Source organism: Camellia sinensis, chromosome 7 (assembly GCF_055761805.1).
Source record: "Camellia sinensis isolate YWXY chromosome 7, ASM5576180v1, whole genome shotgun sequence".
Lineage (NCBI taxonomy): Eukaryota > Viridiplantae > Streptophyta > Magnoliopsida > Ericales > Theaceae > Camellia > Camellia sinensis.
The window spans coordinates 52,063,963-52,088,704 of record NC_138967.1 but is presented as its reverse complement, the minus strand read 5'-3'; the positions used below and the strand labels follow the sequence as shown (position 1 = coordinate 52,088,704).

General features: G+C 32.9%; 1 protein-coding gene across 1 annotated transcript; it reads left to right on the top strand.

Annotated features, from left to right (window-relative positions):
- The first annotated feature begins 18,821 nt into the window (after positions 1-18,821).
- On the top strand, positions 18,822-22,504 carry LOC114279885 (elongation factor 1-alpha). The gene is made up of 3 exons (XM_028222167.2): positions 18,822-19,058; positions 20,204-20,685; positions 21,329-22,504. The coding sequence occupies exons 2-3, from the start codon at positions 20,224-20,226 to the stop codon at positions 22,208-22,210; spliced, it is 1,344 nt and encodes a 447-aa protein (XP_028077968.1). The 5' UTR covers positions 18,822-19,058; positions 20,204-20,223; the 3' UTR covers positions 22,211-22,504.
- Positions 22,505-24,742: the final 2,238 nt, after the last annotated feature.

Here is a 24,742-nt window from a genome sequence, read left to right as displayed (position 1 = left end):
CAATTTTTGTTTTATAAATTATATTAATATTTCAATTATGTTGATTATTTTCTGAATTCTATTTGCTTAAAATGAAACTCATGAATATGTTTGTTTAAATTTTATTAATTATTTGACAATGATTTTATAAGCAATTATTTTTTGGAAGTACCACTACAACAGTCCCATGCCTTAGAGGACTTAAATAACCATTGGCCCTTTAATTAGTTACTTTGTGACCCTCTATATGTCAAGGATCCACTAACACTCAAATTTCTGATGTGGAGAATAGTGCTACACTATTGTGGGAGCCACATCTAGAGTTCGTACGAGCCACCTCTTGAGTCCATACATATGTTCTGTTCTGTACCGTGGTTATGCTTTCTGGTGTAGAGCAAAGTGTTGTACGAAGCTAAGTGCTACACTATGGTAAGAGCTATCTCTAGAGTTCGTACGAGCCACCTCTTGAGTCTATACATCTGTTATGTTCCGTTCTGTACCATAGTTATGATTATTTTGTTTATATGATTTCCGTATTATATGTCAAATGATCTCCGTATTATATACTCTGCATTTTAATATCAAGCTTTGTTTAGCCAATAATTATCCATGGTGAATTTTATGCCCTTATGCTCTTAGTATAATATTTTTTACTCTGCCATGTGCTTATAGTTGTTTACCAATTTTCAGGAAACAATGTAATTCAGAAATAGCTTTTGGAGAGTCTTAGACACAGAGCTGCGAAATAGACACACACAGCACTTTTATAGTATTTATAATTCTATTATTCATATGTAAACATCGGCCTTTTTGGTCAATAAATTTTGTTATAAAAATAGAAGCTCCAATGATTATTTTGGTACCCTCACTCAAATATTTTTTTCTGTATGCGTTTAGTAATTTGTTTAAGAATTTGCCGGAGATAACTTCAGTTACTGGCCGTTACGATAATTAACCTTTGGATACGAGGAGCGGATCATGACAAACAAATTGCTATAGGTAAGATATGGTTTGTTTTGGCTTAGTATTACAATATATAAGAGTTTTGTTTGACTCAACATATAGAATTTTGTTTAGTTTAATATTTCAATAGATAGAAGAAAATGTAAAAAAAATTCAATAGATAAAAAATTTGAACAAATAGAAATTTGAATAGATAAAAAAATTGAACAAATAAAAAGATTTGAACAAATAAGAATCTCGACCGATAAAAAATTTCAACAGATAGAAAATAATTTGAACAGATAGTCAACAAAAGTCAACAGATAAAAAAAAGGTCAAGGGGTAAAATTAAAAATAAAATGTCTTTCAAGACTTCTTACCAAACTATTTCACAAAAAGTGGACCATTCACCAACAAAAAATATCTACTAAACCTATTGCCTTAGACAATTGTTAAAGTGGATTTTTCACTAATTTTCTCTTTTACCAAATCTTTATCAAAATGCATAATAAAAACCCGACGTAAAGAAAAGAGAAATCTATAATTTTTCAAACTATAAGGGCAATTTGTATTTTAAACAAATTTTAATGGATGTATTTGTAATTTACCCAATAACAAAATACGGTAGTACTTGCTAAGCCAATCAGCTAATGCATTTGTGCAAATAAATAAAACTTCAATTTTTTTTATTTAGCTTCCTATAAAAGATTTTTGTAATAACTGAAAGACAACTAAAACATGCTTGTTAGATTAAGGGCACTAAGTTTTTTTTTTGGGTAAAATTATCCTTAGTGTACTTTTATTACCCTACCAACCTTTGAACATCTTTGCTACCACCAATAACTACATCCGGTCATCATTACCAGCAACAAATTTTCAGTGAACACTGACAATGTGAAATTTCATTGACTTAGCACAGTCAAATTTCACTATGCTGAAGAAGCACTGGAAAGTGTAGTTGTTGTAGGAAAAAATTGTTATGATAGACAAATTTCTCTAACTTTTTGCAATTTCAATAAATTTAGTCAGTGAAATTTCTCTGACTAAATCTATTGAAATGTAGAATATAGCGATTTTGGTTTTGCCCCGGCCTTCATTGCATTCCGGACTTGGGTTCCGTGATGGAATATTATATCCATGTCTTGTTTTTTCCCTTTGACCCTTTGTGTTTGAGTTTTAGAGCTTGTTGAGCGAATTTGGAATAGGATGGTTGTTAGTTGGGTTAGATTATTGTTGCCCAGATTTTGGCATCTTCGCTCGAGCGGGCTTCTTGCGCTCGAATGAGCTTTTTGTAATTTTCTTATTCGCTCGAGCAAGGTTTCTTGCGCTCGAGCGTGAATGAGGAATTCTCAGGTTTCCTTCTAGACGCAGCATTTCTGGGGAAGACGAAGTTCTTCACTCGAGCGAGCCTTGTGTTATTTGTTCCTTCGCTCAAGTGAGTCTTCTTGCGCTCGAGCGAGGGTGTGCGTCTGGGTAATACCTAAAGGTTTGTATTCTACGCTTGAGCGAGGCTTTTTGCGCTTGAGTGAGTGTGTGCGTCTGTAAAATTTTTGAAGTTTTGCATTCTACGCTCGAGCGACGCTTCTTGCGCTCAAGCGAGATCACTTGTTGTGTCTGGTCGCTCGAGCGACAACTCCTTCGCTCGAGCGAATACCACGTATATCAGTTCGCAGCAGAGGAGTTTTACATCACTTTTTGAATCTCTTTTGCTAAAAACCCTAGATTGGTTGTCTCTCTCTCTAAAAATCCATCTTCCCTCTACAAATCCCTTAGAATCTAAGAGTTTTTACTCTACTTCCTTTGAGAAAAAGGTGTAGCATCTCGTAGGCTTCCAATCCATCCGAGTAAAGCTTGATTTTGGGCATTTTCGAGATTCTCCTTCTTCTTCTTTGAGCTCCACATTTGAGGTAGGGATATTCTACACTCTAGTATGAGTTTTAACCTAGGTATTTGTTGTTATGTATAAATTGTGAGATTTGGGAAGGTTTTGGTGAAGTTAGGGTTTGGAATCAAAATTGAAAAAGGGGTTTTCTATGTTGATCTCTAAAATGACTATAGTCCTTGTGTATGAAGTTTCTCTAGTGCTAAAATGATGGAATCTAGACGTTTATTTGAATTTGGGAAATATGAGAGATTTACCCTAATTTGAGTTAAATAAATTATTTTGTATAAATAATGAAATTGATGTGGGAAATATGAAATTGGGAAGGTGTAAGAATAAATGGTGTAGTTGGATTTGTTAAATCACTCACTTTTGGAAATTTGATAAATTATCTGTTTAAAAGATTGTATATCTGTTTAGAAATATCTGTGTTGGGCTATCGGTGGAGGATAGTTATGATTATTGTAGAAACTGCATGTGGATTAGGTGAACCGAAACCTATTGTTTAATTTACGTCATTGAATATAACGGTATGTTTAAGATATTGAATATGTGTCATGGATAGTCATTGTATATGACGGTGCTTTTAATACATTGTATATGTATCATTGTTTAGGAGGAGATAGGAGATGGACTCCATTTAAAATTAAGTTGGCCGAAGTGTCCAGGGTGAAAGTCCCGAAATCTTATGTTTATGGGTGTCGGTTCCCTCAGATGTGAATTCCTTAAAATGGCAAGAAATTAAAGTGTTTGAATAACGGTAGTTGTTAAATTGTGAATAAAAGTGTTGTAGTCTCATTTGGAGTTGTTTTGATAATAAGGAACTATGTTCATAAATTGATTTAAAATGGATGGGTAGAAATGGATTGAGATGTGAAAAATCTACGTTGAATGGTCTTGGAAAGAGTGTAATGTGATTATGAATATTGAGAATAAATATACTTGGCATTTATATCTTAGTTAAATCTCATATGTTGTTTTAGTATATCTTTATTGGGCTTTGGCTCACCCTACTTGGGAAGCCATTTTCAGGTACAGGTGACATGTCACCTCCAAGGGCATAGCTTGGGACGGCAGGGCTGAAGGCTTTACTTTTGTTTTTTGTTTTTTTATGTTTATATGTTTTCTTTTAAGCCGAGGGCTTTAATTGTAAAGAGCTTATGACTCTCTTTTGTTGTAACCAAGTTATCTCTTGGGAAGATGTAAGCCTGTAGGGTATTTATTTTGTTGTTATTAATTAGTGTTACATGTTGTAGTTTCAGAATGAATATTTATGAAAGTATAATGCATGTAATTTCTTTTGTAATATAAATTCTGAATAATGAAAGTAATACATTTCATATTATTTTTATGAATCTTTTGGATTAATTTATGGCCCCGTTTGGTGTAACTGTTAAAACAGCTTATAGATTATAACTTAACAGATTATAAATTATGACTTTAATCAGAAGTTGTTAATCTGTTTGGTGTAACTGTTGGATTATAGATTTAAGTTGCTGAATAGTGTTTGTTAAATAAGCTGTGAAATAGCTTTCTTAATTAATTTTTATTTTTTGTTATTTACTACTTGTCTACATTTCTCATAAAAAAAATAATAATAATCTATAGTCCATTTGGGTCTTTTTTCTATTTTTAAAAAAATAAAAAATAAAAAAATCTAAGAGTATAATCATAAATTAACGTGTCCACAGCAGAAACTGATAATCAGAAGTAAGGGGTGAACAGTTTCTTAGAATTAGCTTTTTTGAGTTAAAATAATCTGTTAAAATCAGAAACTGTTTAAAATAAGTTTAACCAAACAATCTAAAATAATTTTTTCAAAACTAAAAGCCATAAGTTAGCTTTGAAAAGCTGAAACAAACACCCCCTATATCTTTTTTGAGGGCATTACATAGAAAGCCATAGAAATTTCACTAACGAACAAAAACAAAAATATAATTCTTTTTACATCATTACAACAAATAATATCTATTAAACAACGACATAAAAATCAAATAGAAGAATAATACCGAACAAATAAAAAGATAAAAGATAAATGACTCATAGAAAATATAGAGAGATTAAGAGAAAAATGAAGATGGAGACAGATAAAAAATTGGCCGAATTATGTTGATGGCAATGAGGTAATGGAAGTGCAAACTGTGGTTGCGAACAACAAACACAAGTTCAAGTCTCGATAATGGTTAAGAACGAAGACATAGTTCGAATTTCTACGAGATGTTGACATAGGATATAGATGTGGTTGAAAGTGGTGACAACGATAGAGATGAATGCAGTTTAAGGCCATAGCGGCGACGAACAATAGAGGTCATGGTTGAAGCGATCATCCATTGTAGAGAGTGTAACGCCTTGAAATAAATACCATAAATTGGCCCCCAACAACATATGCACAACGACATAAACAAAATAGTAATCTTTCATTAATCATAGTTAATTTACAACAAGTGACACCTGCGATATACATTCATAAGCTCTATCCTGAATCTATAGCATGTGATACCAACTTAATGATCAAACAAATAAATGGCCTACAGGCTTACATCATTTCAAGACCATGCTTGGTTACAATAAAAGAGAGAGTCTTAAGCTTCATACATATAAAGCCCTCAGCTTGTACAAATATTAAATACAAAATGACAAAACAGAGCCTTCAACTCCTAGGTCCTGTAGACACCCCATTTTTGACCGCCCTTAAGACTTGGGCGCTATTGATGGTTCACTTGGTGGAGACAGGTGTGCAGGGGAAATGTTCAGTTTCTTTGGCAAGGAGAGAGGCAAATCCTTCAAAACACTTTGTTTAGGAGTTTGGAGTTGAAGAAAAGAGGAAAGGAGAGGAGAAAACTAGTTTGGGAAAAGTTCGGCATGAATCCGGGTAGAAGCGAGTCGAGCAGCCCTCGCTGAATCGGGCTTATCTGTCTGTACACTTGGAGTTTAGCTATGAGGCCACCACCGTCAGAAAGCTTACTTTCGGGGCTTCATTTTGCACTCAAGAATCTCCTAGAGCCAAGTCCGGGTGGGGGAGATATGATCAGTTGAAGTCGGGCATCATCCCGGTTGGATCGAATCTGCGCGGCTTCACGAAAAAGGGCATAACTTTTTACACAGAAGGAATTTTAATGCAAGGTTTGCGCCATTGGAAAGCTAACTTCCGGGGCTTCAATCTAGACATCCACCGGCACTTTTTTGACCTCACCGGCCACCCATCGGCACTCTGTTTGTGCCGACCGGCAATTTATTGTGCCGACCGGCCATTTATTGTGCCGACCGGCACTTTATTTTGCTGACCGGCAATTTTTGCTAGCCGACGACCTTCCGGAGCATTCTGCAGATTGAGTGGATTCCAGCTGTGCCAGCTGGAATGCACAGAATTGATCCTCCACGCACGTGTGTGTTTATTTTGCACCTTGTGAGCCTTTGAACCCCCTAACCTTCTAGAAGCTTGAACCTTTTGGCCAAGCTTCTCCAAGAAGCTTGGCCAGCTGTTTTAGCTTCCTCTAGAAGCCTTGCACCCCCCTTGAACCCCTTGGCCCCTTTGAAGCTTGTCTTAGAAGCTTAGCATTGCTTATATAAGCACCTCTCCTCCTCCTTTGTTGAGGTTAGAGATTTGGTTCAGCAAAACCAGACCTAATACATACATATAACATATATATCACCCTCTCTCTCTATATCTCCCTCTCTCTCTACATTTGGGAGTGTTATAGTGATCAAACACCCTTGTTCTTGGGCCATTTCTTCATCAACTCATAGCACAAGGCATCCAACGCCCATTCCAGCAGCTTGAGGCTGTCCTCCAGAGGTTAAAAGCTCCCAAACTCAGTCCAAAGGTTGCTAAAGTTTGGTTCTACAAGGGTGAGTCTCATTTTCCCTCTTTTGCGCATTTTTTTGGCCTATATCTTAGCTCCTTGTGCTTACATCTTTGGGCTCCGACCCAAACTTCAAACCATCATATTTTGAGGTCCTCTTCATGTTTGATTGAGGATCTCTTGCTGTTTGAGGACAGTAGCTTGCACTTGCTTCAATATCCTCCTTGAATGCCATAATCTTGCATAAAATTTTTGGCTTGCGTGTGATCTGTTTTAGAGCCTGATGTAAACTGAAAATAGGCTTATTTTGAGCCCCTCTTCAACATTGAAGAAGGGCTCAACACTGTTTGGGACTTCCATGTTGTACTCCCCTTTACATCCTCTTTTTGGTCCCATTTTTATATGTCTTGGCAGCCCCTGATTTTGCTGTTTTTGGACCTTGGTCCGAACTAAAAGTGGCTTTATTTTGACCTCCTGAACATTTTTTATTAAGGGTATTTTCTTTTTTGGTGAATTTTTTGTATACCTCATGTTATAGCCACTTTTGGAGCCTCATTTTGCATTGTATTTCTAGCATGTTTGTATACTGATTTCGGGGCTTCCATGAACTGTAAATGTGCATATTTTGGGCCCCTCTTCAATGTTGTTGAAGGGCCCTAACATGTTTAGGGACAGCAGCTGTGAGTTGCTTCATAATCTCATGTTTAGGGCCGTTTTTGTATGCCATTGTTGCCCTATCTTTGTTTGCTTTTTGGCCATGAGTTGTACTAGTAAAATGCTAATTTTGGGGCTGCCTTGCTACTGTCTATTCATTGCATATCCATGTTGTGCATGTTTGATATAGCTATAGGCCATTTCGGGTGCCAAAGTCCATGTTTCGGGACTATTCCATGCATCGGGTGTGTTTTCGCCTCATTCCGGGGCTGTTTTCCCCCATATTTCAGTGCTGAAATCCCATTAGCATATTTGCATGTCATTTTCCATGCCATTGCATTGCATATGCCATTGCCTCGGTTTGCGTGCCCGTGTGCACGCATTTCGAGGCACTTCATTTTCATTCATCGGCCTCTTATGTGAGTGTGGCTGAGGCTCTCTCATGTTAGTATAAGTCCATGTTGCATTCTATATGCCATTTTAGCCGTTGCATTGCATATGCCATTGCCTCGGTTTGCGTGCCCGTGTGCACGCATTTCGAGGCACTTCATTTTCATATTATGGCCACTGTTTTGGGCCTAACCAGAGCTGCCTAATTCATGTTTAAGACCATCCTTTGCTTATTTGCATGCTCATCTTGCATGTTTTCTTGTATCGGCATGTTGCATCCTTAGCTCGTATGCCTAAGTTGCATTGCATCTTGCATGCATCACCTTGCCTCTTGAGATGAGTATGATAGAGGTTAGGCCTCCTTGTGTGTTTATTTGGCTTGCATGCATTTTGAAATTGAAGTTGCACACTTGATTCTTTGGACCATCATGCATGGAAATGCGTGATTGGTGGTCCGAGAATCGAGGCACATGCCCCTTTGAGTCATTATCATGATAAGGGACATGGTTGGTGCATATATGCCTTGAATTGTGCTGCCATGCTTTGCCTTGCCCTCTGTCATTTGCAGATTCTGCAGGAATACTCTGCCGACCGGTAGTATAAGATGCCGACCGGCAATCTTTCCTCTGCCGATAGACTCCATTTTGTGCCGATGGCCACACCACACTGCCGGTGGCAATTCTACTCAGCCGGTGGCACTCCTCAGTGTCCTAGGAAGCAGTCCTGAGGTTTTGGTAGCCTTCAGAAGAGCAGAGGAAAGAAAACAGAGGCAGCCTATGCATGGCGGCGCATTTCCCGAGGCGGTTTACCTGCTTTCCTAGATTAGTTAATTTGTTAATTAATTAATTAATTTGTAATATTTAATTAGCTTGCGTAGTTAATTAATTTGTATTATTATTTTGGTCCCTCCGAGCGAGGGCAAACTTGTAATAAGTGTGGGTGCGTGTGTGTATGTCTTCCAACCCCCACTTCTTTCTCCCTTTTATTTACCTGCTTATGATGGTAGATTAGGGCATATTTATTTTAGCATACCTTATGTTATGCATGCGTGCATTCATGCATTTGTTGACATGCACCGGGCTCGGTACATCACGCTAACTGCATTTGTACTTCAATTTACAAATCGAATATGTGATAATTGATCGCATTACATATGTCATGCTTAGGTTAACTGAGCCTATCTAAATTGCATCTTGTATGTGTTGCATTAGGCAATTTAACATGAACTAGGACACGCACATTTTTGCTAACTAGTTTACTGTTTTGGCACGGAGTACTAGGTAAGCTTTTATGCTTTAGCATATCGCATGCGTGTGAATGTTGCCATGATAGCATGATTACCATGAGGCTAGCTGCTTATGTGATATAACTGCTTGTATGCCTGTGGATGGAGGTTGAATTACCTAAATTGGAATGATGCATTAAAACTGTGAGTTTTAAGCCCACTAGATAGTGGCAAAATCATCTTTTCTAAAAGCCCACTTGAGGGTGGCAAAATCTGCATTTTAGCCTACTTGCGAGTAGCAAACCATTTTCAAAACAAACATGAAATGTTTTGTTCCAATTTGGGCGATTTGGTCTATACTTGTTTGCTGCGCGCATAACATAGTAATTCTAGGCTAACAATTGGTTTAAGAACACATAAAGTTTTCAAAAACGGATATCACGGTTAGTAGAGGCCGGTCTTCGGACCGGGCGAAAGGGGGTGCTCATAGCTGACCTTCCCCGATCGTACCCAAGCTCCCGAGCCGAGACAACTCCGGTGATGACGGACATGTGGCCTTCGGCACCGAGTCAGGGTTTCCTAAATTCTCCCATAAAAAATATTTAGGTGGCGACTCTGTATCTGGCAAAGTAGTCCATGTTTGGCACTACTTTTTCAAAAATCTGTTTCTCAAAACGATTTGCCAGATTTGGACTCTTTGGTTCAGATTAAGAACCGTGACACAAATTGAGTCCGAACTGTAGTAGCATGAGGCCCACGCGGGCGCGTCTACAGGTCCTCCCAAGTTAAGTCCTTGGAGGAGGCATGTCACCAGCACCTGAAAATGGTTTTCCAAGTAGGGTGAGCCAAAACCTAGTAAAAACAATCTAACACAATATATAAATATTAACAAGGATAGTATGATGCACTTGTTCAATTCCCAAAATGACAAATCTTTAATAACCTTTTCCAAAACCATGTTATGTCACACTTACATCTCCATCCATTAGTTATATCTACTTCATTTAGTCAACCAAACAGAGGATACACCCTATAGGTCTCCAACCAACACAATTATCATACAAAATACATTCACTTGCCATTTTACGAAAATTTTGTCCGCGGGAATCAGCACCAATGTATACGTGCGATTTTCGGGACTTTCACCCTCGACACATAGGCCAACTTAGTTTAATGGAGTCTATCCACTTTCGCCTCTCAAACATGGAATGCATCCACTTCCTCCTTCCAAACATTATACATATACAATGTATATAAATCATAATCATATTCAATGATAATGACTAAGAGATTTGTTTCAATTTGCCTAATTCACATGCAATTTCTACAACAATCCTGGCTATCATCCACTGATAGCCCAAAATAGATATTTCTAAACATAAATACAATCTTTATAACAGGTAAATTGTCTAAATTCTCATAGGTGAGAAATAATACATATCTAATTCCACCATTTATATAAACATCCATCCAATTTCATATTCTCAATACCAATTTCATTATTTGTATAAAATAATTATTTAAGACATTTTAGGGCAAAACCCCCATTTTTCTCAATCTTATTCTAAACACTAAAATCAACTATTTTAACACAACACAAACTCATATCTACTCCCATAACCATTTCCAATACGTTAATTCGAAAACCCCTCTTTTGATTTTAACCCAAACCCTAGGTTTGTTCAAAATCACAACAAGTCTCAACATTTCATACCCATCAACAAATAACCAAGTTAAAACTCATAGAAGAGTCCCTAGCTCAAAGTTAGAAGATGAGCAAAGCAAAGGAAGAACTTCAAAGACACCGAAACCCACTTTTGTTCGGATGAAAAGAGAGCCTACGACATTCTCTACCTTTTTAACAAAGGCACAAGGGTGGAGAAATCACTAGATCTTGATGAAAAAGTAGAGAGAATGTAAGTTTTGGAGAGAGAGGGTCTTAACTTTAGAGTTTAGAGAGAAATAGATCTGAAAAAGTGATGTAAAAAGTCATTTTCACAAAATGATAGACACACGGTCCGCTCGAGCGCAATAAGTGACACTCGAGCGTTAGATACAATAAGTTGTTCCGCTCGAGCGCAAGAAGTGACCGCTTAAGTGCAGAATACACACTTCCAGTAGTTTTGTAGAGAACAGACCATCGCTCGAGCACAAGAAGTTACCGTTCGAGCTGAGCCCGCTTAAGTGTAGAATACACTCTCCCAGTATTTTTGCAAATCTGCAAAAACACCGAGCGTTTGCAAAGTCCGCTCGAGCGCAAGAAGTGTCGCTCGAGCGGAAGAGCAAAAATCTGGACAACAAAGGTTTGAAAACTAAGTAACCAACCTGTTCCAAACATGCTCCAACCAACTCAATAGCCAAACTCAAGTAAGAATAAAAGGAAAAAATATATGAATAACATTCAGAAATCATAAAACTGGAGTCCAGAATACAAGATAGGTCAGGTCAAAACCGGAATCACGATTGAAAGAATGTGAGAGATAAATCTGAGGGAAAAAAATTATGATAGGAAAATTAGGTTCATAAGTTGTAAGGTCATTTTTAACCAGTTATCTCAATTTTTTTCATTATCCTTATAGAATTTGAAAACTTAGGACTTTAACTAGCAGCCAAACTTTTAACCTCCTTAAACTCTTACATATATATCTAGATAGATCTCTACATAATTTTCTCAAAAATTAAAAATAACTATGTTAACTATATGTACGAATGTTTTAAACTAGTTGGTGTTTGGCATATATCTAAAAAAAAGCACTTTTTTATTTTTACTTTTTGTGTCTAGTGATCGTTTTTAAAAATTGTGTTAATTTTTTTTTTAATACTTTTTTTCAATCCGCCTTGTGTAAATAAACCTAAAAAGTAAAAAAATAAAAAAATAGCTTCTTCTTTTTTGTTTGTTATTATTTTTTTCAAATTTTATTTTATTTTTTAGTTTTGTAGTTCATCTAATTGAGTAGATCCTAAAAAATTAAATTTTTTTATTTTTTTTTTAAAATCACTATGAAAAAAAAATTATTCATCGCCTCCAAATGGTAGTAGCTTGCTTCTACCTAAGGTATATGTTAGGTAGTCATAAAAATGCCAACCTGTGTTAGCCCTAACATTAATGACCTAAAATTATTAAATTTTTGAAAAGGTGATAGAAATTTGCGTTGTAATTTATTATTTAATGAAACAAAACTCACCTTGTATACGTTGATGGGATGGAATATGACAATGTAGGGAATTAAAAAGTTAAAATTTAAATAATTAACTAAAGAGGAAAAACAAAAGAATATAAGCAAAAACAGTTAAATCGGTATCTATTTATTTATAGTTTGTTTGGAAATTCAGGAGAAAAAAGAAACAAAAATATTAAATTAAGAGAGAAAATGAAAGAAGATAAAAGATTTGGTGTTTTATCTCATTTTTATTTGATTAAGTTGGGGAGAAAAGAAAAAATATATGTAGTGATTTCTTTCAATCTTGTTTAATAACTAGACAGACAATTTTAAAAAATCAGTAATCACTTATTTGTTTTCTCTCCTAATGTTTTCATTTTAAGGAGATTTTTTGTGTTTGAAGTGAAATAAATTTATCTTAGTTCCTTTCCATTTTCATCCAACTTCTCTCTCTCTCTCTCTCTTAATTAGGTTTGAATTCTCTTAAGTTAGCCATTTAACTTGAGAAAGACAGATGAGTTTGATGAGCTCATTTTGAGATTTATTTTGATTATCTGAATCGTTCACTTTTTTAAAACTCATTGAATAAATATTAATACAAAAACTCAAGATAACGGAATGTCGTTAACCACATGAATAGATTACATTTGTATCACAAAAATGAATGATATATTCTTAAAATTATAATTATCGTTTATTTTTAAAAGATAAATATAATTTAAATATGTAGCTACTGATATTCGATTATGTTAATTTTTTACATAAAAATTCTATTAGAAAATATACATAAATAGCAAAATTAACAATTAAAATATGAGACAGAAAGATGTCACCACCTGTAAACGTGTATAGAATACACTCTCCTTAAGAGTAGTATCGCACCCCTTGGAGATAATAACTCGGCGCAAGAGGTACGGGCAGTCTACCCTCAAAAATTCACAACCAGCCTTCCTCAAGTGTGCACCCCTTATTCACAATGAGGGATATGCAGGAATCAACCTTTGATAGAACAGAAGTACTCGGAAAAATATAAAGGAAAAGACGAGAATAATGCTTTTTAAAAAATTAAAATGAATATTTATGTGTGTGTAGAAACACATAAGATATGCAAGCATTTATAATGGAGGTCTGGTTATTTTCGATGTACTTAAAAAAAAAAAAAATTGGAGGTCTAGAGAATTTAGAGATCAAATAAAATCCCACCATAATGTTGACATCCTTAAGTCACTAAAAAAATGTCAATATAATGTCTACATTCTAGAGTCATTTTTACATGTCAACATTCTTGTGTATAATGTCAATAATTTTAATTTTGAAATTTTTATGGAGGATCACCACTGTTTCATTTATTCGAACTCCCGACCATTCACTCACCACATTTTAAGGTGTGACTGGAAACCACTTGGACCAACCCAAGGTCTATAACATGTTCTACTCAATAGGTATGTTTGATTGACATGATTAAAGCATGAGATTGCGGTTATTAATTCGTGAACCTAATAATCATGTGTTTGTTTTGAAATTTTGTTTTAGGATTATTAATTCAATGGATAATTAATCTAACAAATTTGTAGGATTATTTATAATGGAGTAGGGATGGAATTATATATTCTGAGCTAAGAAATAAAATAAAAAGACTCTTTTTATCCTTGACTAAAAATTAAAACACTTACTATTTTTATATAATTTTATATTTTAGAAGGTTAAAAATAATTTTTAATTTTTTTTAAAAAAAAATTGATATTTATTTTATCAAATTAGTTTATACTTAAAAATTAAAAAATAAAAAACAAACCAAACATGGCCTTTGTATTTTATATTTTATTTTGTTTTTATTTATTTATTTATAATTTTTTTCAAAACCACGTTTATAAAGAAATTTGAATAAATTAAAGATTATGAAGAAACATTGATGGAATGTAATATTGGAAAAGAAAATAAATATAGTTGTAATCGTACATTCATATGTTTTCTTATCCAATGTAAATCAAATAATGGACAAGGGGATAATTTATCCTACTAATCCAATTAGATAGTGAATAACACACTAATTTGATAGGATTATTAATACCTTCACTATTAGTCTTGTGAATCAAACATAACTAATGTGTCATAAAAAAATAAACTGTTTAGATAGTCAAAATAGGGCCAAAACGAGCCCAACTGTTTCTCTCAAGTGATCCAACTTGGGAGAATATCCAAACCTTTTCAGTAATTCAAACATATATTTAGAATAAATGGAAATTGATTTATTTTTATTTGGATGGTTGAGGAATGTAAATGTAATTTCGCTAAAAAAAAATAAAATTCACTTTGTTTGATTTTGAATTTTTAAATACATTTTTTTTTAGCTTTTTATGTTTTGTTGTCTTTATAGATTTTTTTTTCTTCATATATTTAGGTCTCGTTTGGAATCATGCTATTTTAGTAATTTTTTAGTTTTTTATGAAAATATGTGCAAAAAAATAGAGAGAGTGCTGTGACAACTTATAGTGTTTTTGGGGTAAAATACTTAGTTCCCAAACACAACCTTAGTTTTTTTTATTTTTTATTTTTTAAATGCATTTAAGTTAGATGCACTTAAAAAATAAAATATTTATAGAGAAATCTAAAAAAAATGTCAATAAATATATATATATATATATATTTGTATTTAGTGAAATTTTTAAAGATTTTTTAACGGATAAATTGGTGAAAAGTCAACACCCATGGGCCATATGCTATTTAGTTTAAGATTTGATTAAGGTGTACACGGATCAAATTGGTCAAATTTTAGAGTAAAACAAGAATTGAACCAATTTATATGGTTTCAGGAAAAATTGGAACCATAGCTAAATCGTTAAATCTATGGAATCGGACCAGAATTGAACCACAGAAACTGATTTGGTGTGGCTTTACGGTTCTATAAATTTTATATAACAATAAATACGATATATATTTTCTATTAATAAAGAAACTAACAATAATTAGTTTGGGTAAGTTGGTTAGACTTTATAAATTTTCCAATGAAGACTAGTGTTCAAGTCTTATGAGAAATTTTTTATATTTTAATTTTTACGTACAAAAATAATAAACAAATATATTACGGTCCGGTACTGTTCGATTCAGAATAGTAAGAAAAGTTTTGAAACTAGGAATCAAACCGATTTAAATGGTTCCATCATTTTCAGAACCAAAACCAAATCTAATAAAAATTAGACCAAACTGGTAGATTAAACCGGTTTATCAGTTTAACCAATTTTTTTTATACACCCCTGAGAGGGTAATTTGTGTAGCCAAATTGGGTTGAGCTAGGAAGCGTTGTTTCTGAATATTGTGATGCGTTGTGGACCAAGTTACGAGCTCAGGATAGCTCGGTGTGGGAACAATGGTTGACAAGCCAGTCAATGAGTTCTAGATGCGGTCAGTGGGCGTGCCGAAATGCTATGTCGGCCACATAAAGGAAGTCAAGCTAGAGATAGCCCAACAAGAGGATTCAAAGCAATTAGTGATTGTGCGGCCCGATCAAAGTATTTGCACCAGATAGCTTGGCTAGGCGTATGGAGCTGAGCAAGGTGATAACCATCTCGCTTGGTTGGCAGTGAGTAGGGTGTTATTAGGATAGGCATTATCCTGTAGGAAAATGATTCATAGAGACTCTGCTAAGGAGAGTTAGAGTTAACCATCTCACTTGGTTTGCAGTGAGTAGGGTGCTCTAAGGATAAATATTATCTTCAGATATGGGACTCCTAAGAGGACTCTACTAAGGAGAGTTAGAGTCCTACTAGGATTGTGCTTGGCGGAATCTATTAAAACTCCGGACAGAACCTATGAACAGGTATTGCAATTCTTATTCTTAAATAAATAGAGCTTATTGTCTATTGTCTTCTGGCTGACTTAGGCATCAGAGGGGTTTCTGACGCACACCCGCCAGCTAGCTCACGCGTGTTTTCAAGTAGCAAAGCGACGACGTTTGAAAGAGCGCAAACTTAGTCAACAGGATTATATGAGAAGATTATTTCGTACTCGTACAACCCATATGTTTGATATGTTTTGATGATCATGACATATTTTAATGAAATTGTTTATTTTTTTGAATATATAATTTTTGTTGTACCCCACGTTGGACTCTGTCGAAAAGTTCGACGACAGTGGCCAACAAGGATAGTAGTGCTGGTGATGATATGAACAAATAAGTTGATTATATGGGCAGATAGGTGATACGGATAAAATGAGAGTGATACGCCTCGGTTGAGGTTTGCTTCGATTTTATTTTAATGATTTGAATCGTTCATATTATAAGATTCATTAAGTATATCATTCATGTAAAAGATGAGATTAATCGAACATGCATAACTTCATGATCGAACCATAATTGTTTTTAAAAAATTATCAAAATTATGATAGCTATTTATTTTTTTAAAACATAAATGTGGTATTATTATGGGTTATAAACGTCTAATTTATTTGATTTTTTTCATAGATGATCTACTTGACGAAACTTACAATATGAACGATTCAGATCATCGAATTAGATTTAGAAAATGCTTTCACGATCTTACAACACAGTGCTATGCCTATAAATGCACAACACCCTCTCCAAGTTCAGGTGACACATAGACCAATGCAAGGTGACACGTGGATAAATAAATAGATAAATAAATAAGGGTAAAATATATATTTTTTTTAAATTTAAATTGTCCTTTTATACTAAAAAGAATAAAGCTTAGGCATATTGACCAAAAAAATTTATAATTTATTTTCTGGCCTGAATATCTATTTTTTTTTAAATATATATTTTTTAACTATTCCTAAGAAATAAAAAATTAATTAAAATATTAACAAAAGGCTAAAAAACACTAACAATAAAAAAAAATATTTAAAACTCAAAACTAAACACAAAATTAAAATAGTGCCGTTTTATTTTCAGTTTGTAAGGGTTATTTACACAAAAAATTTTAAACTATTGAGAAATATTATTTTGACTTCTTAAATTATAAAAGTGTACAAATAAATTCCTAAACTATTGAGAAGTATCATTTTGCCCCATAAATTATAAAATTGTATAAATAAAACCTTAAATTATTAGTATGTTTTACTTTGACCCCTTCCATTAGGGGTCCAATTTTGTATGTTTGGTTTCAATTTTTTAAAAATTGAGTTTTTTTATTTTTCGTATTTTTATTTTTATTTTTATTTTTAGTGAATATTTTCAAATTTTAAGAATTTTTTTACTTTTTCAGATGCACCTTACTTAGACGTATCTAAAAAGTAAAATATTTGTGAAAAATATTTTAAAAAATTAATAAATAGACAAAAATATGAAAAATATATTGAATTTTTATATTTTTGGTATTTAGTGAATTTTTTAAAGTTTGTTTTCAGAAAATTGGCTCTGTTTGGCACAACTCTCATATTATAGTTCCACACATTAATTTGAGTGTATTGTTTGTTTTGAACTTTCAAATCATAATTCTACACTAATTTCTCAAAATTCAATTCAAAACATAATCATTACTTTTCAAAACTCATAACCAAACACATAATTTAAAACTCTTTTCAAAACTCAATTCAAATTAATATTTTAATTTTTTAAATATTTTAAATATTTAAATATGTTACGATTTTTTTAATTTTTTAATTTTTTAAATATTTTTAAATATTTTAATTTCAAAATATTACGATTTTAATTTTTTAAATTTTAAAATATTTTATAAAAATAAATTCAAACTCTATTTTATAAAAATATTTTTAAATATTTTAATTTTGTTGTTATGTATTTGGTTACGATTTGAGTGTAGAGTTGTAAAAGTAATATGAAATTTCGAGTTATGTGTTTGGTTCTAAGTTTTAAAAATAATTTCTTAATTGAGTTTTGTTTTATGTGTTTGGTTACGATTTGAGTGTAGAGTTGTTTTTAAATTTAAAATATTAACATTTTAAATTATTTAAATTTTTTGAATTTTTAAATTATTTAAATTTTTACGATTTAAATTTTTTGAATATTTATTTTAATTTTGTACTTATTAAATTTTTTAGATTATTTAAATATTTATGATTTAAATTTTTTGAATATTTATTTTGAAAAAAAATTATTTCCTTTGTAGTATTTTCAATTAAAAAATTGATTAATGTTATTTTCTATTAATAATAAATTTCTTTAATTGAATTTTAAAAAGAGTTTGGTTATAAGTGTTGATCAGAATTTTCAATAGTGTGAAAGTAGTGTGTTTTGTTATGAGTTATAACAATTTGAATTGAGTTTTAAAAATTTTTAAAACTCATAACTAAACAAATTTTCTTACTTTATATGTCAAATCAAACTTTCAAAACTCAATTCCACACTCTATTCAAAAATCATAACCAAACAAATTTTCTACACTCAAATTATAATTCCACAACTCAGAAACTCAAAATACAACTCATACTCTTAAATCATATTTACAAAACTCTACCAAACGCAATATATAATTTTTAAATATATTTTTGTTAGGTGTGTCTAAAAATTAAACAAATTGTTTTAAATATTAAAAGCATTCAGTGAAAACAAAAAAAAATAGATTTTTTCTGAAAAGTAAATTTTGGAAAGCAAAACCAAGTAGAGTGATTTTTATTTTTTTTAATAATTAGGGATCCATTTGAACAATTTTATAATTTAGAGGATAAATCGATACTTATCAATAATTTACAGGATCTATTTATATTTTTATAATTTAAGAAGTGTACAGTAATAATTTTTAATAATTTAAGGGGTTTCGATGTAAATAACTTAATTTTTAAATATTAAGAGGAAATGTTCCACCATTGACTTCATGCTTGGGTTACAAGAAAGGGAGGAGTTAGGTAAATGGTGATTTAGATCTCAACACAGGGTTATTATCGTCAAATTATTAAGGTTGGAGGTCCTTCCAAAACCCTAGCCTTTCGACTAAACTTTTCCTCTATAAAACGAGTCTCACCTCACAAACCCTAGTTCGCTATCTCTCTCAATCTCTCTCTCTCTGCTTCGTTGCATCGTCTCAAGACTCTCTCTGCGCTTCAAGGTATATCCGATTTTCTTTTCATTCTTCTTCACTCACAATCGTATATATGTATGTATCTGTCTGTTGAACTATGTGGTGTGCTTGATTGTATATGGTTTGGGTTTGCATCTGATCTGTTGCTGATTTTGCTAGATCTGTTATTTTGTTATTCAAACGATTTTATTGATTACTGTTTTATAGATTCAGAATTGTTTGTGGATATCACATGATGAAAAATCTGCTGCTATGATTTTTATTTTTGATTTTGTTGTTCATGCTTCAGATCTAATCTTGGTATCTGTATATGTGTATATATATACACACCTATGATTTTTTAGTTTTTTTTTATTAGGTGTGAAGTTGTTATCTATGATCTGGTTCTGTTTATTAATTTGTTTCTTCTTGTTATTAGTCACTTGATTATGTCATATTTATCCACTCTATTTTTTCTAGTAAGAGTTCTAAAACTTTTTTTCTATTTTTTTTTTTTTTATGTTGGGGTGTGATATGTACACATGCCAGTTGAACATGTTGTGGATGTTATTTACTCATGAATTCAAGATCTGTTATATATTTTTAATTCTGTGTTCAGATGTAATTTTTATTATCTAGACCTAGTTTGTTTTTTCCTAGAATATATTAAATCCATTTTTATTTTTAATGTTTTGGGATCTTTTATTCTACCCCTAAAAGTTTAGAAGCAGATCAAGTTTGAAAAAAAAATTATGTTAGGCAATAAAGCTGATTTTGTTTAAAAAGTTTTATTTGTTTGTATTTTGATAGTTTTAGGTGCTTCTAGTGTATCAGCACTGTAAAACAGAAAACTCTTGAAAATTGTCTTAAAGAATTTGTTGATCAAAGCCTTTTTTTTTTTTTGAAAATTTCTATTCCTGGTTGGCCTTTAGAATTTTGTTTTGTGATGGCTTTTTGGGTCCATATAAAATGATTCAGTCCTATTTAATTATGAATCATGTAATACTTGTGTATTTATCTACATATTTGTCTGGAAGAGCTATCAATTTTATGTGTGTAACCATCAAAAAATTTCAATTGATGTTTTTGAGTTGAAATAAGTAATAAATTGAATTGTTATAATCTGCCTATGTGAATTTTGTTTTATTCCCATTTACCTGATTTATCTTGCTGTTTTGGATTTTCTATTGCAGTTTGACTCTAGAGTTTTATAATGGGTAAGGAAAAGTTTCACATCAACATTGTTGTCATTGGCCATGTCGACTCTGGCAAGTCGACCACAACTGGGCATCTCATTTACAAATTGGGAGGAATCGACAAGCGGGTGATTGAGAGGTTTGAGAAGGAAGCTGCTGAAATGAACAAAAGGTCATTCAAATATGCCTGGGTGTTGGACAAACTCAAGGCTGAACGTGAACGTGGTATCACCATTGATATTGCTTTGTGGAAATTTGAGACCACCAAGTACTACTGCACAGTCATTGATGCTCCTGGACATCGCGACTTTATTAAGAACATGATTACTGGTACATCCCAGGCTGACTGTGCTGTTCTTATCATTGATTCCACCACTGGTGGTTTTGAGGCTGGTATCTCGAAGGATGGTCAGACCCGTGAACATGCTCTCCTTGCTTTTACTCTTGGAGTGAGGCAGATGATTTGCTGCTGTAACAAGGTCAGTATATTATTGTGTTCTGCGCTGTTTGCAATCTATAATGGATATTCAATGCACCTCTTTTGAACTGGCACCCCTCATTTTAAGCATGCAAGTGCTGGTCTCTTGTATGCAAGAGAAATCTTTAATACCAAGTGCGAAATGAGAGGGGCGACCATTACAAAGAGCTTCTAGATTAAAATTGTTATCTCGGGATTGTAGTTCAATTGGTTAGAGCACCACCTTTTTTCGAGGTGGAAGCTGCGGGTTCGAGCCCCGTCAGTCCCGTTGGATTCAAATTTGTTGATGCTTGTTTCTTTGGTGCTATATTCACTTTACATGTTGCACTTGGTAGCTGTTGATATTCTTGTTGTTAAATTGTTCTGTAGTTTATAATAATTTCATCCTCAATAATGCTTTTTGTGTAATTTCTCTTGTTGTTTGTCTATCTCTACATTTTTTAACTTGCAAGATTTGTATTTTAATGTTGATATACTTCTGTTGTGTAGTGGGGCCTCTTTTCTTTCCTGTGTTTTGCCTGTTTTCAATTTGCATAAAGATTATTATTTTGTATAATAATAATGCGTAGCCTGTTAATTCTTATTTATTTATTTTTTTGTTTTGTATTCATGTAATCATCTGAATTGTGGTTTCTTACTTCTAGATGGATGCTACCACTCCTAAGTACTCAAAAGCAAGGTATGATGAAATTGTGAAGGAAGTCTCTTCCTATCTGAAGAAGGTTGGTTACAACCCTGACAAAATTCCTTTTGTCCCAATCTCTGGTTTTGAGGGTGACAACATGATTGAGAGGTCCACCAACCTCGACTGGTACAAGGGCCCAACCCTTCTTGATGCCCTCGACATGATTACAGAGCCCAAGAGGCCATCAGACAAGCCTCTTCGTCTCCCACTTCAGGATGTCTACAAGATTGGCGGTATTGGTACTGTCCCAGTAGGAAGGGTTGAGACTGGTATCATCAAACCTGGTATGGTTGTAACTTTTGGACCAACTGGGCTCACCACTGAAGTCAAGTCCGTGGAGATGCACCACGAGGCTATGCTAGAAGCCTTGCCTGGTGACAATGTTGGGTTTAACGTGAAGAATGTTGCAGTGAAGGATCTCAAGCGTGGTTTTGTTGCATCCAACTCAAAGGATGATCCAGCCAAGGAAGCTGCAAATTTCACCTCCCAGGTTATTATTATGAATCACCCGGGTCAGATTGGTAACGGGTATGCTCCAGTTCTTGACTGCCACACCTCCCATATTGCTGTCAAGTTTGCTGAGATCCTTACCAAGATTGATCGTCGATCTGGCAAGGAGATTGAGAAGGAGCCCAAGTTCTTGAAGAATGGTGATTCTGGCATGGTGAAGATGATACCAACCAAACCCATGGTTGTGGAGACATTCTCAGAGTACCCCCCACTTGGACGATTTGCAGTTAGGGACATGCGTCAAACTGTTGCTGTTGGTGTTATCAAGAACGTGGAGAAGAAGGATCCATCTGGTGCTAAAGTCACCAAATCTGCTGCCAAGAAGAAGTGAACCGTGCGGGTTGGAGTTTCTATTGATGTTGCTCCTTTTTATCAAATTGATTACTGTCATAAAAAAGACCTTGTGTGTGGTGATCCTATGGTCACAAGTCATTTTGTTGGTCTAGTTTATTTCTCTGTTTGCTGCAGTTTTATGTCCCCATCGCTCGGTTGCTGCTCTCAGAATTGGGTGCTGGATCGGCGGTGGTGACAATAATATTTTACTTGTTTTAAGTTTTGACTTTGGCTTTGTTACTCTTGTGGTTGTTAATTTAAAACAATGTTTTATTAAAGGTTTCTGCTATTATTTTTCTGTGTCATGCCATAGCTAGTTGGTTTATGTGATTTGTTTTTTTGATGAGTTTTGCTTAGTTTACTTATATTTATTGGCATGCCTGCTTTTTTTAAGTGTTATTCTATGCAGCAAGGACGACTTTTGGGTAGGTGACCAACTTTATTAAACTTGGAAGTATTTTCTTGTGTAATATTCCTTTGTTAAGTTGCATCATGTGAAAATAAGCAATTTCACTATTTACGAATTGAGAAATTGATATAATGACCATGCACGGTTGGTTCGTTCCAGCTCTGCCTTATTTTTTGGCTATGGATAGTAGATTGTGTGTTTTTATTTGAATTTTATATATTGTCCCTTTTTTGGGCTCCTGTTGTCAATATTTTCTGATTTTTGGCTACTTTATTTGCATTTTTTTTCCTCCTTTTGTTATCTATGCAGCTTTAGTTAAATGTATTTTCAAAATTAGAAGAGGTTTTTGGTTTTCTGGCTAGTGATTGCAGAGGTTTAATTCATATGGTTTTTTTACTCTTGAGATACTACAGCAACTTTACTATGTATTTTGGTTAGAACTACTTTACCAGTGTGTAGTCTTCTTGTGTTTGAGTTGCTTTGTTCTTATTGTTGTGACTCTATTTTCTTGTGGTGTGGTGTATGTTATGTTCCCTAACATTGTAAGTTTGTAAGTTGTGAAGCTGTAGTCAGCGCAATGTAATGATTTTCAAAAATAAAAATGAAAAAAATAAAAATAAAAATGACAATGGCCTTGTTTGGTTTGTCTTTTGAAAGATAATTTTTGAGAAAAAAATTTAAAAATTTGTTCGGTTCCAAATTTTTGGAAGTTTTTTTAAAATTACTTCTCTTTTGGCATATCAATTATTATTTTTTTTTTTGACACTCATCAATTCAACTATAAATTATTCTAAATTTCAAATTTTTTTTTTCAAAATATATAACCAAATAAATTTTTAAATTTTGTAAATTCTTTTCAAAAAATTATTTTTGAAAATTGTTTTAGAAATACAAAATAAACATGGCTAATATGTTTTTGATTGCGTTGTGACAGAATTGTTCACGTGATATTTGTAAAATGATAATATTTTTTAAATGAAAAAAATGATAATTCTGAATAATTTTTAAATAGTTAAAATCTGATTCGTAATATTATTGTTTTTGAATATATGACTTAGCGCAGTTTGGTCGGAAATTTTCAAAACTCTTTACCGTGTGGAAACAAAAATAGAGTTTTAGATTGTATTTAATTTATGGATTTGATTAGTGATTTAGAAAGAAAAACAAAAATATAAATAAAATGTGAATAAAATATATCCTATATTGCATACACCCTTTGCCCATTTTGCCTCTTGTCTTGTGGAGTCAAAATAAAAATAGACAAAATGCATCTTCTCAGAGATTGATGCACTATTTTTTTCCCCCTCATTTGAATTAGTACATGTTGGGTTCGTTTGCAAACTTTCCCCCTTTGAACACAAATAAATGTATTTGTAAAAATTACTATTTAAGGGCATGGTTAGTTCAGTGAGAATTAAGATTTGGGTTTCAAAATGATAAAGTTGAAGTGAGTAAAATTTTAATATAACAATAATATCATGTTATTATTAACACTTGATATTATTAACTAATCATAAAATATTACATATGACTTTTTTTCTAACTCATCCTATTAAATGACACATTTATAATAAAGTATAATGCACATGCTAAGCTATGATTTGTCATTCATTTAATTTTTTCACAACGTAAATTGTTAAAAAAAAGTGGGGTACAAAGAGAGTATTACAACAGTCTAATATTTCATATTTAATTTAGAATCTCATATCCCATAAAACAAAGTTCATAGGGGTATTTAGTGTAGATTATATGGGTGATTATAACTTATTTTAATGTGAAAATTTTTGTCAAATTACTTGGTATAGTTTCTGCTTATAATTTTTTAGGCAGAGATAGTTTAAATAAGCTGAGAAAATCAAATTATTTAGAAACTGAGAAAGTGATATTTTTAGTTCTACTTTCTAATTATTAACTTTTAACTTATAATAAGTTACACCAAATCTCATAATACGTGAAGCGTCATACTAGTAATTTGGTATGAAGATGTGATTGCACTTTAAAATTGGAGGTCCCAATAATTATTTGGTTCAACTCATACAAGTTACTTATAAATTTATTACTATTTTAAGAATTTGTGTCAACAAATTTAACATAACTTTTATTTATGACACATATAATAAA